The sequence below is a fragment of the Aptenodytes forsteri genome, unplaced genomic scaffold, assembly GCF_000699145.1.
Source record: "Aptenodytes forsteri isolate BGI_AS27 unplaced genomic scaffold, ASM69914v1 Scaffold7, whole genome shotgun sequence".
NCBI classification, from domain to species: Eukaryota; Metazoa; Chordata; class Aves; order Sphenisciformes; family Spheniscidae; genus Aptenodytes; species Aptenodytes forsteri.
Window position 1 is genome coordinate 1,070,963 of NW_008795919.1, and position 15,109 is coordinate 1,086,071.

Consider the following 15,109-nt stretch of genomic DNA (forward strand, 5'->3'; position numbering starts at 1 on the left):
TGAGAAGCTATTTATTCCCTGGCAATGCAGATAGAGTTACAGGAATAAACACAGATCAATTAATTTAGGAACAGCATCTAGCGTTCATTATAAATCATGCTAGAAATCCTTCATTTCTTGCAAAGGATGCTGTCTCTCTCTGAACAAATGCCGGGTTTAACGTGCAGTTTGGAGTACAAGTGTGAGAGTGTGTGTATGTGTGTACATATATATTCACTTGTACAGAAATGTTAAATCCTCAAGAGTAAGTATCTTCAGTTGGTGAAAATCAATTTATTTTTTCATACAGGCTGGAATTGAAAATCTTAAGCCTGAAAGTTACTTTCTTGCCAATTTCACTGATAAAAAAAAGTATATATGTCTTGGCAAGATGCCTTGTAGTGGCTCCTCTAAACTATTCCATTAATTTATTTGGGTGACTGGTCTTGAAGCATTGGTTATTAAAGGTAGCTTCTGAGCTGTGACTCTAAAGAATGAATTTAGAGGCGTTTTCAGTGTCGTTGCAATTGCTGCAGTCAGAGGGGCTGGTACTCGGCTTTTCATACATGCATCTCATTTAGCACTAACGCAGGGGTTTATTAAGATGCAGAGGACAGCAGACCAGATTTTGATGTTTATCCCGACCAAAATGAGGAGAAGCTCCACCCACATGAATCAGTGGGAGAGGTGTAAGCAGGAGAGAGACACAATCCCCCTGCTGTGAACCACAGCTGCACTGATCAGCAGCACTAACGCAGGTTTATTAAGATGCAGAGGACAGCAGACCAGATTTTGTTATTTATCCCGACCAAAATGAGGAGAAGCTCCACCCACATGAATCAGTGGGAGAGGTGTAAGCAGGAGAGAGACACAATCCCCCTGCTGTGAACCACAGCTGCACTGATCAGCAGCATTAAACTTGTTTATTAGCAATAATCTCCATCATTCCTAACATTCCGGAGTTCCCGACTCTGGAATTTCTCTGCCAGGAAAAAGTCATTGTCAGGCCATTTATCTTAATGCTTCAGAGCAACCAAGCAGTTCCTCTTCATCTACCTTTGGCAGCAAAGTGGTCACTGAGGAGGACCTGGGGACCCTACAGAGGATGCAGGGGCACAGGAGGGTCTCTCTGCCTGCCACCAACTCAGATTTCTTTTATGCAGCCCATAAAAGTAAATGGTGATTCCACAGAGAAGAAATTTGCACCTAGCCACGGCACAGCAAATATCAGTTCAAACCAGTAACTAGCCCCAGTAAGGATTTTTTAAGGTAAATTACTTAAGCTGTAAAATCAGAGGTCCAGCAAAACAAAATGTACACACACACACAGAGTCCAGCAAAATAAACACAGTTTATGTGCATTCTTCACTGACTATTAAATTACTACTAAAATGTTTTTGCTTATTTGAATAGTATGTTCTCAGGTAACGTCACTCAAATTCCCATAAGTAAGCGACCACCTTTGCAGTATGGCTGAAGTATTCTGAGAGGAGGAAAGGGAGGAAGGAACAACTTTTCCCCAATAGGAAAAAATGTATAGTGGCCGAAGCTCTCCAGAATTAGGTGTGAGCTAGAGCACTGTACGCTCCTCACCATGGTTGCTCCTGCAATTTTTGATTGATGACTGCTCTCACAATGACTGACAATTGCTTCTAAATTGGACTTTTAACAAATAGCCAGGTCTATCAAACTGCTAGTGCTGTGCTGAGAATTACAGTTGGTGAATTTTCACTTGGAAAAGGAGCATTCTTATCTCACGTTAGCTAAGTTAAAGAAACTAATAGGAAATAAATTCCCAGTGAGGAGGTGGCAGGTTTTAGACTACGGGGAGAGCCTGAGATTGCCTTGACTAGAGACATGTGTCAAGCCACCCTGCCTGCACCGAGCTGACCTGCCCCCCCTGAAGGAGCTAGCACAGCCTTATCTTTGGGGAAGATGAGGTCATTGCAACCAGCAGCATTCTGCTGAGGGGAGACAGCCCTTCTCTGCTGAGGGGCTCAGCCCTGTGTTGCCAGGTCTGTTTCGGCTGTTTCATTAGGCATGAGCAAGCAGTGACAGGTAGCTCTGGCCTCGTGGTGAGCCCTCACCTAGGTGTGCTCCAGCCAGAGAGGGTGCTCACCCCGCCATGGGTGCCCCCAGCCTGGTGCCCCCCACCCAGGATGCCTGGAGGGGGCTCGAAGCAGCACAGCCAGAGCAAGAAAGCTGGGCTCCTCCTGGCATTTCAAAAAAGTCCTTTCAGCTGGTCAGAAGCAGTGATTTAAGAAGAGAAAAGTATTTTTTCTCTTCCAGGAAGCCCTGTCTCATGTAATTTAAGTTGCCTGAAGAGCTACAATGCCTCATGCAAGTCCTATTAGCTTCACTAAATGCAGCCTATTGATTTTTTGCCAGTTTATTTTGCTCTATGCTTTAAACTGGGAGAACACTGATGTTAAGAGCTCTGTGTCAACACCCAAGCAGCATTAAATGCAGGAAGAGAAGGAGAGAAAGGGAGAGCCAGTGAACCCAGAGGCCTCTGATGTGAACTATATAAATGTTAAACAAGTCGTTATCAGCAAGCAGAGTATGCTATTCATTTCAATTACCCATTGTAATGCACAGATATTTAATAATCCTTTTGGACGCTACATTTCTTGCTGCTCTTTGAGGTTTGATAGATGCCACAAATCTACCTTACAGGCACTGGCCCAGATTTTCAAGTGCAGGAGATTATCCTGCCTCTTGAATGAAGTTTGCTCCAGCACATCCACTACTGCACGTTCATCAAGTGGATTATAACAAGCATGAGCTTTAACGGAGAATAAATGAGTCCGTGGTTATTTCAGTCAGGAGAATGAGCCCACAGGGTTAAAGACAGAGGAACAGCCTTTGTCACTGTGCTATACTAACCAACTTTGGGGTGTTAAGCCACATGCCAACTTTTGTTAAATATGCTGAAAAAAAGGAGGTGGACAGGCAAAGCATTTGAAATATAAAGTATTATGAGGGACTTTTTTCTTAGCTAATTTACCCTTATTTTATAGTGTTTTTATGAGAAGAACCTATGCTGGCATGTTTTGGGTGATACTGAAAAATGAGGGGGAGACGTGATAGCAGCAGTTGGGATGGGATGGGGCTCCATCTCCTTTCTTAGCTATTTACCCTTATTTATAGTGTTTTTATGAGAAGAACCTATGCTGGCATGTTTTGGGTGATACTGAAAAATGAGGGGGAGACGTGATAGCAGCAGTTGGGATGGGATGGGGCTCCATCTCCTGCTTTCTTACGGAAGGACAGAGACCTGAAACGGAGATAAACGACAGCTAAACCTGAGCAGTGACTCCTCGTGCAGCTGCAGGTGAGCAGTTACCCTTATTCAAGGCAAAGCACAAAAGACTTAATCAGCCCCTCCAACTTCAGCCAGCTTCAGGCTCTTGCTAAGTAGTGTTGTGGAGGAGGTTTTGGCTGACTAAGCTGCCTCTTACAAAATGAGACCTAGGAAAAACAAGAAATTAGGCAGAAAAGAAGAACGGCACATAAAGGAGCAGGCAGCAGCATGAACACAAGCCTCAACATCCAAGTGTTTTTCCAGAGCTCAACTGGATGTATAGAGCTGGTTTGACAAGAGGTACATTCACCCACAGGAATACCGTGACCAACAAAGGGGGTACTTCAAGAGAAAGCTGGTGTGCCTTTCCTGGGGAGTCTTTCTAGAGCAAAGACGGTTACGTTTTTTGTGACAACCTGCATAGAGACAATTCAGAAGGTGGTCGTAGAAAAATGGTGTATTTCAAGTGTTATGGAAAGACATAAAATAACCGTATTTCTTCTCACCCAACACATTTTCTAGAAGAAAAAAAACATCCACATGAATAGTAAGCTAGAAAACATATCCCTCCTTTTTTAACAGAATGCCTGCTGATAGTGGAAGAATATCCATGCTTATTTTTAGCCGTAAGACACTCTTCTTGAATATTTCTATGCCTGTTTATGTGGATACGTTAAATTTGTTTGGCAGTTGCACATATCTCAGAGGAGACATGTTTTCTTGCGATGCTTGAGGAAAGACAAAACTATAATAGAGTGTGTGCAAAAGAGGAAAACATGCCCTCTGAAATGTTCTCGGTCTTCTCTCCTTGTGCAGAAACATTACAGGATAAACAAAATTCTGGTTAGGAAACTAATACATTTAAACAGATATACTGATAGCCTGTCACACTAGCAAGTTCTGCAGGGCATCAAGGCAGGGTCTCGCTGTACCTTACTGAAGCGAATGAACAGTTCAGTCCCACCTACAGGATAAGGTCTCTGGAGCAGTGACTTTCTGCCGAGTGTCTGCACAATGTGCGCTGGAACTTTTGTCTCTTGTTATGGCAATGTGAAGCCAAACAATGTTGAGCAGTGAAAGCAGAGAGATACTTAAGACAAGGTCAAATTGGTAATAGCTCCATTATGTGATCTGTTCTCAAACTGGTATTATCATTTACTATAAAGACATGAGATTTCAACAAATTTAAGACTAATTCTTATTTTGGGTGTGGGGGTATCATTTTTCCAGAAATCCAAAATTTCCACATTTGAAAAAATGTGGGCTTTCATGAGCAGCAAACCCACAGCACTTGTTAAAAATAATGAGGAAGGAATCCAGCGAACCCTCACAGCTGATTACGCCCTGCTGATGGAGTCAACCACTATCGAATACATCACCCAGAGGAACTGCAACCTGACTCAGATCGGGGGGCTCATCGATTCCAAAGGCTATGGGATTGGGACTCCCATGGGTAAGTGACAATGGTGGGGTTTCTGTAGGTAGCCCTGGATGGGGGCTAGTTACCACAAATACAACAGATGGGATTAAGATAGTTCACTCTCAAGAGCAAAATTTCCAAATACCAAAGCTTACGCTGTCTGCCTGTTGAAGAGAGGTCTGAACAGCCCTGCCTAGCGCAGACACATTCTCTACTTCGTGTGATTTTTGTCCTACTTTCCATCTGTGTGTAATGGTATTTCCCCCCTCCCCCCCAGGGTCACCATACAGGGACAAGATCACCATTGCCATCCTCCAGCTCCAGGAGGAGGACAAGCTCCACGTAATGAAAGAGAAGTGGTGGCGAGGGAATGGCTGCCCTGAGGATGAGAACAAGGAGGCCAGTGCTCTGGGCATCCAAAACATTGGTGGAATTTTCATTGTTTTGGCAGCAGGCCTGGTGCTGTCTGTCTTTGTGGCCATGGTGGAATTCATCTACAAGCTGCGCAAAACAGCGGAACGTGAGCAGGTACTGATTTCCTCAGTCTCCCTGCACCACCACTAGCCCAGCCATTAAGGATTTTGTACACTGACCCCAGAGACAGGCAGGGAGGTGGACAGAGGGATTCAGCTCTGCCCCTGCTGCCTGGATGTCCAAACACTGAAATGCAGCACCCCCGAAATGCCGTTCCCTAAGGCTCATTGCTTCTGTCCCGCTCCGACAGCCTCAGGTCAGGGGGCAAATCATGTCTACTCTGATCAGGGTCATCTGCTGCTGCAGTAACTAGACTAGTAAACATTTGTAGGGTAATTTTGAGCAAGCCGACACATAAGTCATGAAAATACAGAGGTCCCTGGGAGGGACCTTTCTGAGATGTTATATCCACTCGCCACTATCACATGCAATCACATTGCATATTCCAGGCATAACGTATACACACATGAAATCCCCATCTCTCCTCCCCACTCTTATTTAAAGAGCCCCAAGGAACTGGTCAGGGTCCACCAGGAAGCCTCATGCTATTTTATCAACTTTTCACACCACTTACACAAATGGCCCATCGCACCCGCAGTGGCTGATTAGTGCTCGTGAAACAAGAGGACTGCTTTTATGTTTTTCCCTCTTCCTTGCGTGTTATGGTACAGTAAGTAGAAAGTGCATTTGCGTGCATGACCAGAAATCAAAGCAAGCTGCCCATGTGATGGACTAGATAGATGAAGGAAAACTGCCCACTAGCAAGCCCAGCAGGATTCAATAGCCCTCTGTTTCCCAGCATATAAATCTACCAGACCCCCAGCAGGGATGACACAAAGCACTGGCACTCCAACAGCCACCTATAGCTCTGCCTTTTTGCAGGATTTAGCGTGTCAAAGGTACAATTGTTGCCAAAGGAGAGAGGGGTCAGACACCCGTGCATCACTGAAGTCCCACTAGGTGCAGCTGATGCCTTAAATGCAGCCTAAACCTCGTGCTCGCCCTCTGCAGAGCCTAGTTTCAGCATCCTCCCGCTCACGGAGAGGTTAGCAGAATGTGTTGCCAGGAGTAACGGTGCTTTTTGTCCCTGCTCTCCCCAGCGCTCCTTCTGCAGCGCCATGGCCGATGAGATCTGGCTGTCGCTCACCTGCCAGCGACGGGTCAAACACAAGCCCCAGCCACCCGTCATGGTGAAGACGGATGCCGTGATCAACATGCACACGTTCAACGACCGACGACTGCCAGGGAAGGACAACATGACCTGCAACACTGGATTGACACCTGTGTTTCCCTAGGGAATGGGGGGGCGGGAGGGAAGGAATTGCAGCAGACAAGGCTGGATGCACTTTTAACTAGGGAAGAAAGGATTAAAAAACAAGAAAAAAACAGGAAAAAAAAAGCCTGGTTTGGTTTATTTCAAGAACAAGGCCTTTACAACACAGCTCCATCGATCACCGGCACAGAAGCAAGAACTTCAAAGCACAGACTGTAACATGGGTCTTGGGGCTTTTCCGTTTTGTTTTTGTTATTTTTCATTCCTTTTTTTTTTTTCCCCAATGCTTAGATCCTACAGGCCTCATGGCATCCAAACACACTACCATCCAGGAGTCTGATGTTTACATACTGAAAACACGGAGGCGAAACAGAATTGAGCCAAACTGACCCTCAGCGGGTAAGGAGCCCCCAAGCAAGGCTTCTTTAGCATGGCAATAAAAAGAAACACGTTGTCAGGTGCAGCGTGAGCAGCCGTCTGCGCAAGCATCTATTCCACACTGACACACACAGCACATTTAGGATACATTGTCTGGGAAAGGTATCTGTGAAGCACCGTGACGGTCAAGGCTGTGCCTCCTCTCGAAGCAGCTCACAGTGGCCCTTTACCTCACAGCTGTGCTGGCCATGGCCATCCGCAGCTGGAAGTCCACATGGGGGTGTGGTGGGAGAAGGCAACACACATTCATCAGTAGATCCAAGACAGCTGACTATGAAGGGACAAGTAAGCCTGAATGGAGCCGAACTCCTGGCCAGGGATGGGATAGTGTGGCATGCATGGGAGCTACTGCCATCTCTGAGTGACAGCACCCACACGCGCCATGCCAAACTCCAGCCCGCACCCAGGGTGACACCATGACAACTAGGTCCTCAGCTCCTTCACTCTTCCTGCAAAGCTCCATCTCTCCTGCAAAGCAGCATGGAAAGCAGCCGAGTCCACAGGCTTCAGCAGCAGCAGGAGCAGAGCTGCTTCCAAGAGCCGAAGAGTATCAATATCCATGAAATTCAGCAGTGCTGAACTGCAGCTCTGCTGTGTTCACACTCAGACAAGGAGAGGACTGTATGTCTGGTTTAGGACTAAATGTTCTCCATGGCATCAGAGACCTGAAAGATGAAATTTCAGCCTGCAGGGCCAGCACTGGCCTGGGACAAGCAGCACTGTGTGAGCCAAGCCTGACACCCCTCTTGCTCTGCCCAGTGAACCACAGCCCCTCAGGCAGCATCTTCACATGATTTAAGCAAACACACTCAAATGTTTTTAAGAAATCTTCCATGAACTGTGTTCTTATTTTCAGGTTGCTTAACCCAGAAGGCTGGTCCTGCAGATGAATTTAGTCAGAATTACCAAAGACCCCTCTGCTGACCTAAAGTAACACTCAAGTAACATCACTCAGCTCCATCCCTCCACAGGGAACAGCACAGGTGGCCAGTGGGACACTCTGTGGATTAATTTGCAAAATGAAACAAACAAATGGCTCTGCCCATTGTAACCCAGAACATCACATGGGGAGTACTGCAAAGGTGCTTAAAAGCTCTGATTTAAATGCTGGTGTTGAAGAAAAGAGCGACCTCCTGCCCTTGCACGCGTAAGGGTAACAGTGACCTGCCACTGATGGTGCTGCTGCTGGACACCCGTCCTGTACCCACCACCTAAATCCTGGTTTGGAGAGCAGGCAGGGCAGTGCAGCGATGGAGCAGCCTGATGGTGCCCGAGCTCTGCATCCCAAAACTTCACCCTCGGTGTCATGAGCATAGCGAGGTGCCACGGCCACCACAGGAACCAGCAGCTGAACTGACCCAGTTTGCCCTCCCCTGGCTGCAAGGCCTTTCTGGAAAGTTCATCCTCACCCAAAGGAACAAACCTGTTTGTAGTTGATTTCAGATTTTTTTTCCCCCACCTGCTTCTTTCTGAGGCTCAGTTAGGAAGGTTATCTTTGGAGCTGATCAGAATTAGCAAGTTAGCTTAAGGGGAGATAGCTGTTCCCCCCTCCCACCACAGAACATAATTTGTCCTTATTTTGTTTTTTCTGTGATGTAAAGCAGCAACATAGTGACCCGAAACAAAAAAAAAAGGTAATTTGTCATATTTTGACTCAAGTAAAGATATACAAATAATTTACGTTAATTTTCACCTTTTCATAGAAACCATGAAAAATTAGGGGTGAAAGCTGCCAACTCAATGGGCATCATATTCTTAATAGTTTGCTGACCAAATACCTACAGCAGAGGACAGATTAGAAGTATGGGTCTGCTTCCCAAAGCTAATGACATTCTTTCTGTATTTCTTTGCAAAATCCTTAGGCTTGTCAGACTAGTAGATTTTATGTTTTCTTTGCAGATTTCTAAACTCTCAGAAAGAGATTTTTACAATTAAGGCAGAAATAAAAACAAAGCCTGAAACTGGCTTTAAATGTCCAGAGAGTAAAATACCACAGAAAATAGCATTCATTTTGCTTCTTGGCAGATTTTTTTAAAAAACAAATAAATATTACTAATACTGTAAACCCCATTTATTCATCTTTGACACCAGTTTGATTTGATTTTACTCACAAATGTCCCAGAAGGACAGGTGAGATCTGGAATTACTGGTGCTGTCTGCCAGCAAGACCAAACCCTGCAGATTAACCTTTTCCCTTGCCTCTCTACACTGACCATAAATCAACCATGAAATAGCAGCTAACTTCATGCATCTACATTACAGTTTTATGTTTAAATCTTGATCATTAAAACATTTGACACAAGGAAATGTTCTGCACTGCTCAAAACAATGTAGGAGCCGGGGAGCTGCCTGGGACCCCAGCCCAGCAGGGACCCCTGACTCCCCCCTTCCCTGCTAGCTCCTGCTCACTGTGAACTGAGGGGAGGTGAGCTGGCTTCAGACCTCAGCCTTCCTGCTGTAAAACCAGGGGCAGCTCCACCCAGAACGAGTGTTAATTCAGCCTGTTGCTACACCACTTAGCAGAGACTGGAGTCTCTCCCGTTATTCCCATTTACCCAGTGTGCTCCTTGCCTTCATCCTGGGGAGCACGGGAGCCCATAAGCCATGCGGTGTTTAATCGCAGAGGAGCAGCAATGAGCCTGATGCTTAGCAGCGATGGTGTTGGGAGACTTCAGAAGCGGCAGACCCGGTGACAAAGCCTCAAAGCCTTCTGCAAGCTATTTTGTGACCTCTTTGTGACGATCGACGACTCAAGTCTTAGAAATCATCTGACTTCCAACTTTGTTTAAATCAGTTCCTTTCTTCGCTTGGTGGGCAGAGGGACTGAAAAAGTGAGGAGGAAATAAAGAAAAAACAGGTTTGGGCTATTAAACTGTATCTAAACTGTTGTCACCTCAGTTCACTTGTCCCTTTATCACTTGCTTTTTCCTTCCAGCTCTCCTGTGAGACACAGCAGGGGCACAGCAGGTAGCTTTGTCTGGAGATGCTTTTCTGTTTGGAGTTAACCAACAGTGCATGTTGGGTACGATGTTGAGATGACAGATCCACAAAGAGACAGAATATGCAAAGGGGAACCAGCTCCAGCTCCCGGCAACCACTGCTCCCTCCTCAGTGAGTGCTTCTGCAGAGCAGGATTCGGCCGGGCGCAAGCATGGGTGGTCTCTGGGAAGGTCACCGCAAAGGGACCCCGCAGATCCTGGCAGCTGTCACCCAGCGCTCACTAACCTGAGCCACACGCGGCCAAACCTTTGGGAGACCCCGAGCCCCAACACCCAGCAACTGTGGGGTGCGACGGCACGTCCCTGCGCGGGCGTCAGCAGGGCCACTTGGGTAGAAGTGTTCCTGGGCATCGGCATTGCAAACCCTCTGCTGTCTGTACCTTACTTTGACATGTTTCTCAAAAAAAGACAAAAAAAAGAAAAAGAAAAAACAGAAAAGAGTGGAAAAAAAGGAAAAAAAAGGTCTCCGTGACATTCAGGGGATTTTCCTTTGTGGACATGCAGAATTTCTATGAATATAGTTTTTTGTAAACATTTTGTAACAATTTTGGTTTCATAGTAACTGTGTTACTTGCTGATCATTCTAGGCTGATGTAAATAAAATTTCCAAAAAGAAAAAAGAAAAAATTCTGATTATTTTCCTTTTTAAGACACTGTGATATATCAAAGTGCACAGTTTGCTGTATGAAGTAATATGGTTTTAAATTTTAAATAAAAAATAATTTCTAGAAAATAATTACGTTTATGCCTGTTTATACTGAACAACTTCCTCCTTCCTTGTAGAAATTTTATACCTAAAACCAAGCTGTTTAATGACATCCCCTGTCTCTCCTGATAATCAGTCATGAAAAGTGAGTGATAAAAAAACCAATTCACAACTAAACCCAAACATCTCAGGAAAAGAGCTGCTAGTGCTGCTCGCCAGAGGGGATTTGTGTGTGTTTAGGAGTGGTGATGATGGGCTTGACCACAACCCACAAGAGAGGAAGGAAAGATCCCCATTTGCTTCACCTTCAGTCAGACAGGGGTAAAACAGATGACAAGGCTTAGACGGCATAACCCTCCCTGTCCTCCCTTACCTATGGAAAGTTTGGTATCAGACAAATAATTAAGTCCAGGTAGTCCATGAAAAGCCATCTGCAGAAATGCTCTCCCAACGTGGTTCGCCCGGAGGCTGCGTGCGCTTTTCATTACGGAAAGGTGCCTGAGACCCTCTGACAAGACCACAGGTCCCCAGCGGGCTTCAAGGTTCGTAAAAGCTCTGTTTACCTGCTTTCCCTTTCGATGTAAGTCAAAAATCTTATTAGCCTGATAAAAGCTGAAAGCACCCTAAAGGCCAATGTTTATTACTCTGAAATCTTTATGACTGTGCTTTATTATATTGAGGCAGGGAGAAAATGTCTGCGGTTTCTGGGATGGGAACAATGAGAGCGATCGGAGCTGTGCCATTCGAGGCTACAGTAAAACAAGCCCTAGAAGCAGAGGCACAGCCCTGGGTACAGCTAGCCCAGCTCTGGGCTCCTGCAGCACGGCAAGCCTCGCTCCCCAAAGCCCTCCTCTCCTTCACTGCAAGAGATAGGCATTGCCCTAGAAACGTGTTTGGGGTGGAAGGGTGGCATTTTAGGCACTGTGGTTGTGCATTTATTAAATAATCCCCAGAAGTTGCCATTTCCTGTACACTGAGATTTAAAAGACAATTCCTTCCCATTTTAATTATTTTTAAGGGTCACCCTCATAAATCTCTCTCATCTCTATTCAGTCGAGCCCCCTGGAAAACTGCAGCTTTGACGCTCCTGCCAAAGAGGGACTTTCAGAGCAGAGCAGAGTCTCACTTTTATATTCTGAACCCTTATCAATATGCAGAGAACATGTGAAAAAGAAGGGGAAAAAAGGTAAAAGCAACTGATGCCTTTGCAAAGCTTATTCTACATTGCTTAGCATGTGAGACCTGCTTCTGGGAATGAAATCCCTTCCCACGTGCTAAGGGTTGCAGCAAAGGAACAGCTGCTCCCGTCTGCTGAGGAAAGCACAGGGCAGGACAGGGCAGCGCTGGCTGACCCTGCGTGGCAAATCTCTGTCTGCACTAGAAATACAAGGAATTGTCAACATAAATCGTTATCACCAATAATGCAAGGCAGCAGTTAACCTTGTCAGTCAACAGATCACCCTTTACTGACTGTGAACCCACCACCTCAAAGCTGCCAATCATGCTACAAATGAATAATTAATCAGACAACAGATTTCACTCATAAAAAAGGAGATCAGTTCCCTTTGAGCACCAATTAGTCCCTCTGGGCAAAAGAAGGAGAAAATCAGGAAATTGGGTGGAGATGCCTCTCACGATCTCCCACCTCCCTGTTCCATCCAGGCACCTTTAGACATTTTAGATTTTCAGCTCAGCAGAGAGAACAATTTTTAACCTGTATTTCTTTCAGCAAAATCTCATTTTAAAGCGGTAATTGTACATCTGCGAGCAGGTGCTTTCCTGACCCTGGATGTCAGAGCTCTGATGCATCCCTGTGCCTGCTCACAGGGAAGGACAGCTGACATGAACCACCATGACGCCTCCCTTGCACACTTGCTCTCTACCCAGCAGCTACAAACACCAACTCTCTCATCCTCCCTCAAACCAAACCAAAACTTGTCACTCAGGAAGGACTCAGGCAAGTTTGGTCCTAAATGTTTTCATAAGCAAAATACACCTGACTTCCTTAATGAAAAATTGGGGAAGGAACAGAGAGAATGAGGACAGCAGGAAATCCAGTTTCTCCTCTAAAGCACTACGTGGTGGGTTTAACAGACTGAGAGACAGTCATTACGTACCAGAAGAATCAGGTATGCATCGTTAACATACAGGCCCATAACAACCATGGAAACAGGGAGCTGTAACTACATATAATAACTATCCGCTTGAAAAAGTCATTGCCTTTCAGGCATTGAGAGCCTTTCAGGATCTTGATGCGATTTTCAGAAATGGCATTATTGTCATCCCAAGCGAGCCTGCTGAGCATGACAGGGGTAAGCACAGCTCGTGCCACCTCCATCTCTTGCCACCTCCATCTCTTGCTCTGCTGATGAGAAACTGAAGGGACTTGCACCACAGGGGTAGTTGTCAGCTCAGCTACGGAGCCCCCTCCAGAGAACCCCTGTTATCCCCCCCTTCCAGGAGGAACGAAGTGGGAACGGGGCAGGCTGGGCCCTGCAGAACCAGAGGGTAATGTCAATGAGAGGTGAAACCCAGTAGAAAAGTGAGCTCACCGGCTCACAGCAAAGCAGCCGGCAGAAAACAAACCTACCCTGAGCCTCTGCTGGACACCCAGCCTGAATCCAAACTTGCTTGTGACATTTGGAAGAATTTGGTGACATTTACCTTCAAGAATTTCTGTGCAACTTCTGTATCTGATATTTTCAGCCAGGAACTGAAATATCAAACCAGCCATGGGGCCAATGTTGTACATTGACGTTCTGCTTTTAACTAGAAAAATCTGGGATTCTGGCTCGGAAAGCTGTGCATCTTGCAGGAGCTCAGGTAAACAGAGGAAAAGAAACCAGAAGACACCAGAAAACTGAAAAACATGTCCTACCCAGAGAGGCAAGGAAGGAGAGGAGAGCAGGAGTCCGGCTCTGTCAGCAGAAGGGTGGGCTGAGGGTCATGTCAGCCCCAGGACAACACAGGACTGCACTGGGGATGCAACTGCACTCCCAGCTGGGCCTGGTGACAGGGACAGGCTCTGTGCCTTGCTCTTCACACCCTAGCAGAAGCTGCCAGATGTTTATAGCATCAGCACCTACGGACATACGGCTTTGGCTTTCCTCTGCATTTCCAGACATTAAAAGCATTAAAAAAATTGAAAAGTGCAACCCCCACCCCAACCCAAGAACAACTTTCCTAATGCTGCTCTTGCCTGGCGCATCCTCTGTGGTGCCTAAGAAGTCATGTACACAGGGAGATGGGGGAGCACACAAGGATAGTCTTTACGAGGCGAGAGAGCACCAAGGATGGGTCAGGACTGGAGCAGAATCAGGCCACACTGCCAGACCAAGCAAGCAGGAGGAGCTCAGCTAGAGGCATTAGTGCACAGGGACATTTGCAGAGCTGAAAGTGCTGAGCAATTTGCTGGGGCAGACAAGGTGCTGACACCTTTTATTTTAAGTAGTATCAATGGTGCTGTTTAGTACACTCCGAACACCGACTGAAAGCATGATCTTAGTAAACAAGAACTCTTTTGGCAGCACTGAAGTAACATATGGGCTCTGTATATAACGTGCCTTGAAATAGTTTTCATAGATTAGCAAAGCAACTGTGATACAGCTAATACTTCACAACCCCAAAGATACTCTGCACTGGCTGAAAGGAGGACCAGGTCTGGAGTGGCTTCTTTTTGTGGGCATTAAAGGGAAGCAGGCGGAACCAGAACACGATCTCCAGCAGAAGGGAAAGGGGCATCACTACAGGAAGAAAGGGGGCACATGGCAGAGTACAGGGTTAGATGAATCATTGCAGAAAAGACTGAAAGTGTGCTGCAGAAATATTTCAGGCACAGACCATCCCATCCTTTTAGGGCTTTTTACCTTTCAGCAATAGTTAGCTTATTTTCATCCTCCCCTGCTGCCCAGAATTTCTTTCCATTTTCTACATGCATGCTGTTTACTCACATTATGGCTTTTTCTCCATTAATGTGTTTATATTTCTCCCTATGCTTTGTCAGACACACCATTCACTGCTTCTTTATAGCAAAGTGTCTGCTACACTTTGACAGTGAATTTTGCTCAGGGAAGTTTAGGCTGCTGCTTACACTGTTGTTATTGTGGGTATCATTAACCATGGAGATTTGCACTATTTTTACAGAGTCAGTAGCAGCCCCCTGCATTCCTCAAGTGCCAGGGAGCAGAGGGGCTGTGGGTGCCAAGAGGAACCAGCCCATAGGGGTATCACCAAAGTTCGCTCTCCTGCAGTGAGAGCCTGCAGGGCTGGGGAGCAGTATCAGGGCACTCGCCCACATGGGACAGCAGCAAGCAACAAACCCACAGGAGAGCCCTGCTGCTCCCAGCTGCCTCCAAAAATTCAAGTGGGACAGCACACGAAATCACAGTCCCCCAGGCACCCCCGGTGCCTGCAGCACACAGACCTGCCCGGGCTGTTGTCCTTCCTGCTCTTGCTCAGAGCTGGAACAAATGCAGTTTCCCCCCCCCCCCCCCCACCAAAACCGCGACGGGTGCGG

General features: G+C 46.3%; 1 protein-coding gene across 1 annotated transcript in view; it reads left to right on the forward strand.

Moving 5' to 3' along the window:
• GRIK3 (glutamate ionotropic receptor kainate type subunit 3) overlaps positions 1–6,472 on the forward strand; it is a 55,645-nt gene extending 49,173 nt beyond the window's left edge. The window contains exons 13-15 of the mRNA XM_019473530.1: positions 4,514–4,736; positions 4,981–5,231; positions 6,278–6,472. Coding sequence (XP_019329075.1) covers positions 4,514–4,736; positions 4,981–5,231; positions 6,278–6,472 — 669 coding nt within the window. The remainder of the gene's footprint in view (positions 1–4,513; positions 4,737–4,980; positions 5,232–6,277) is intronic.
• The last annotated feature ends 8,637 nt before the right edge of the window (positions 6,473–15,109 follow it).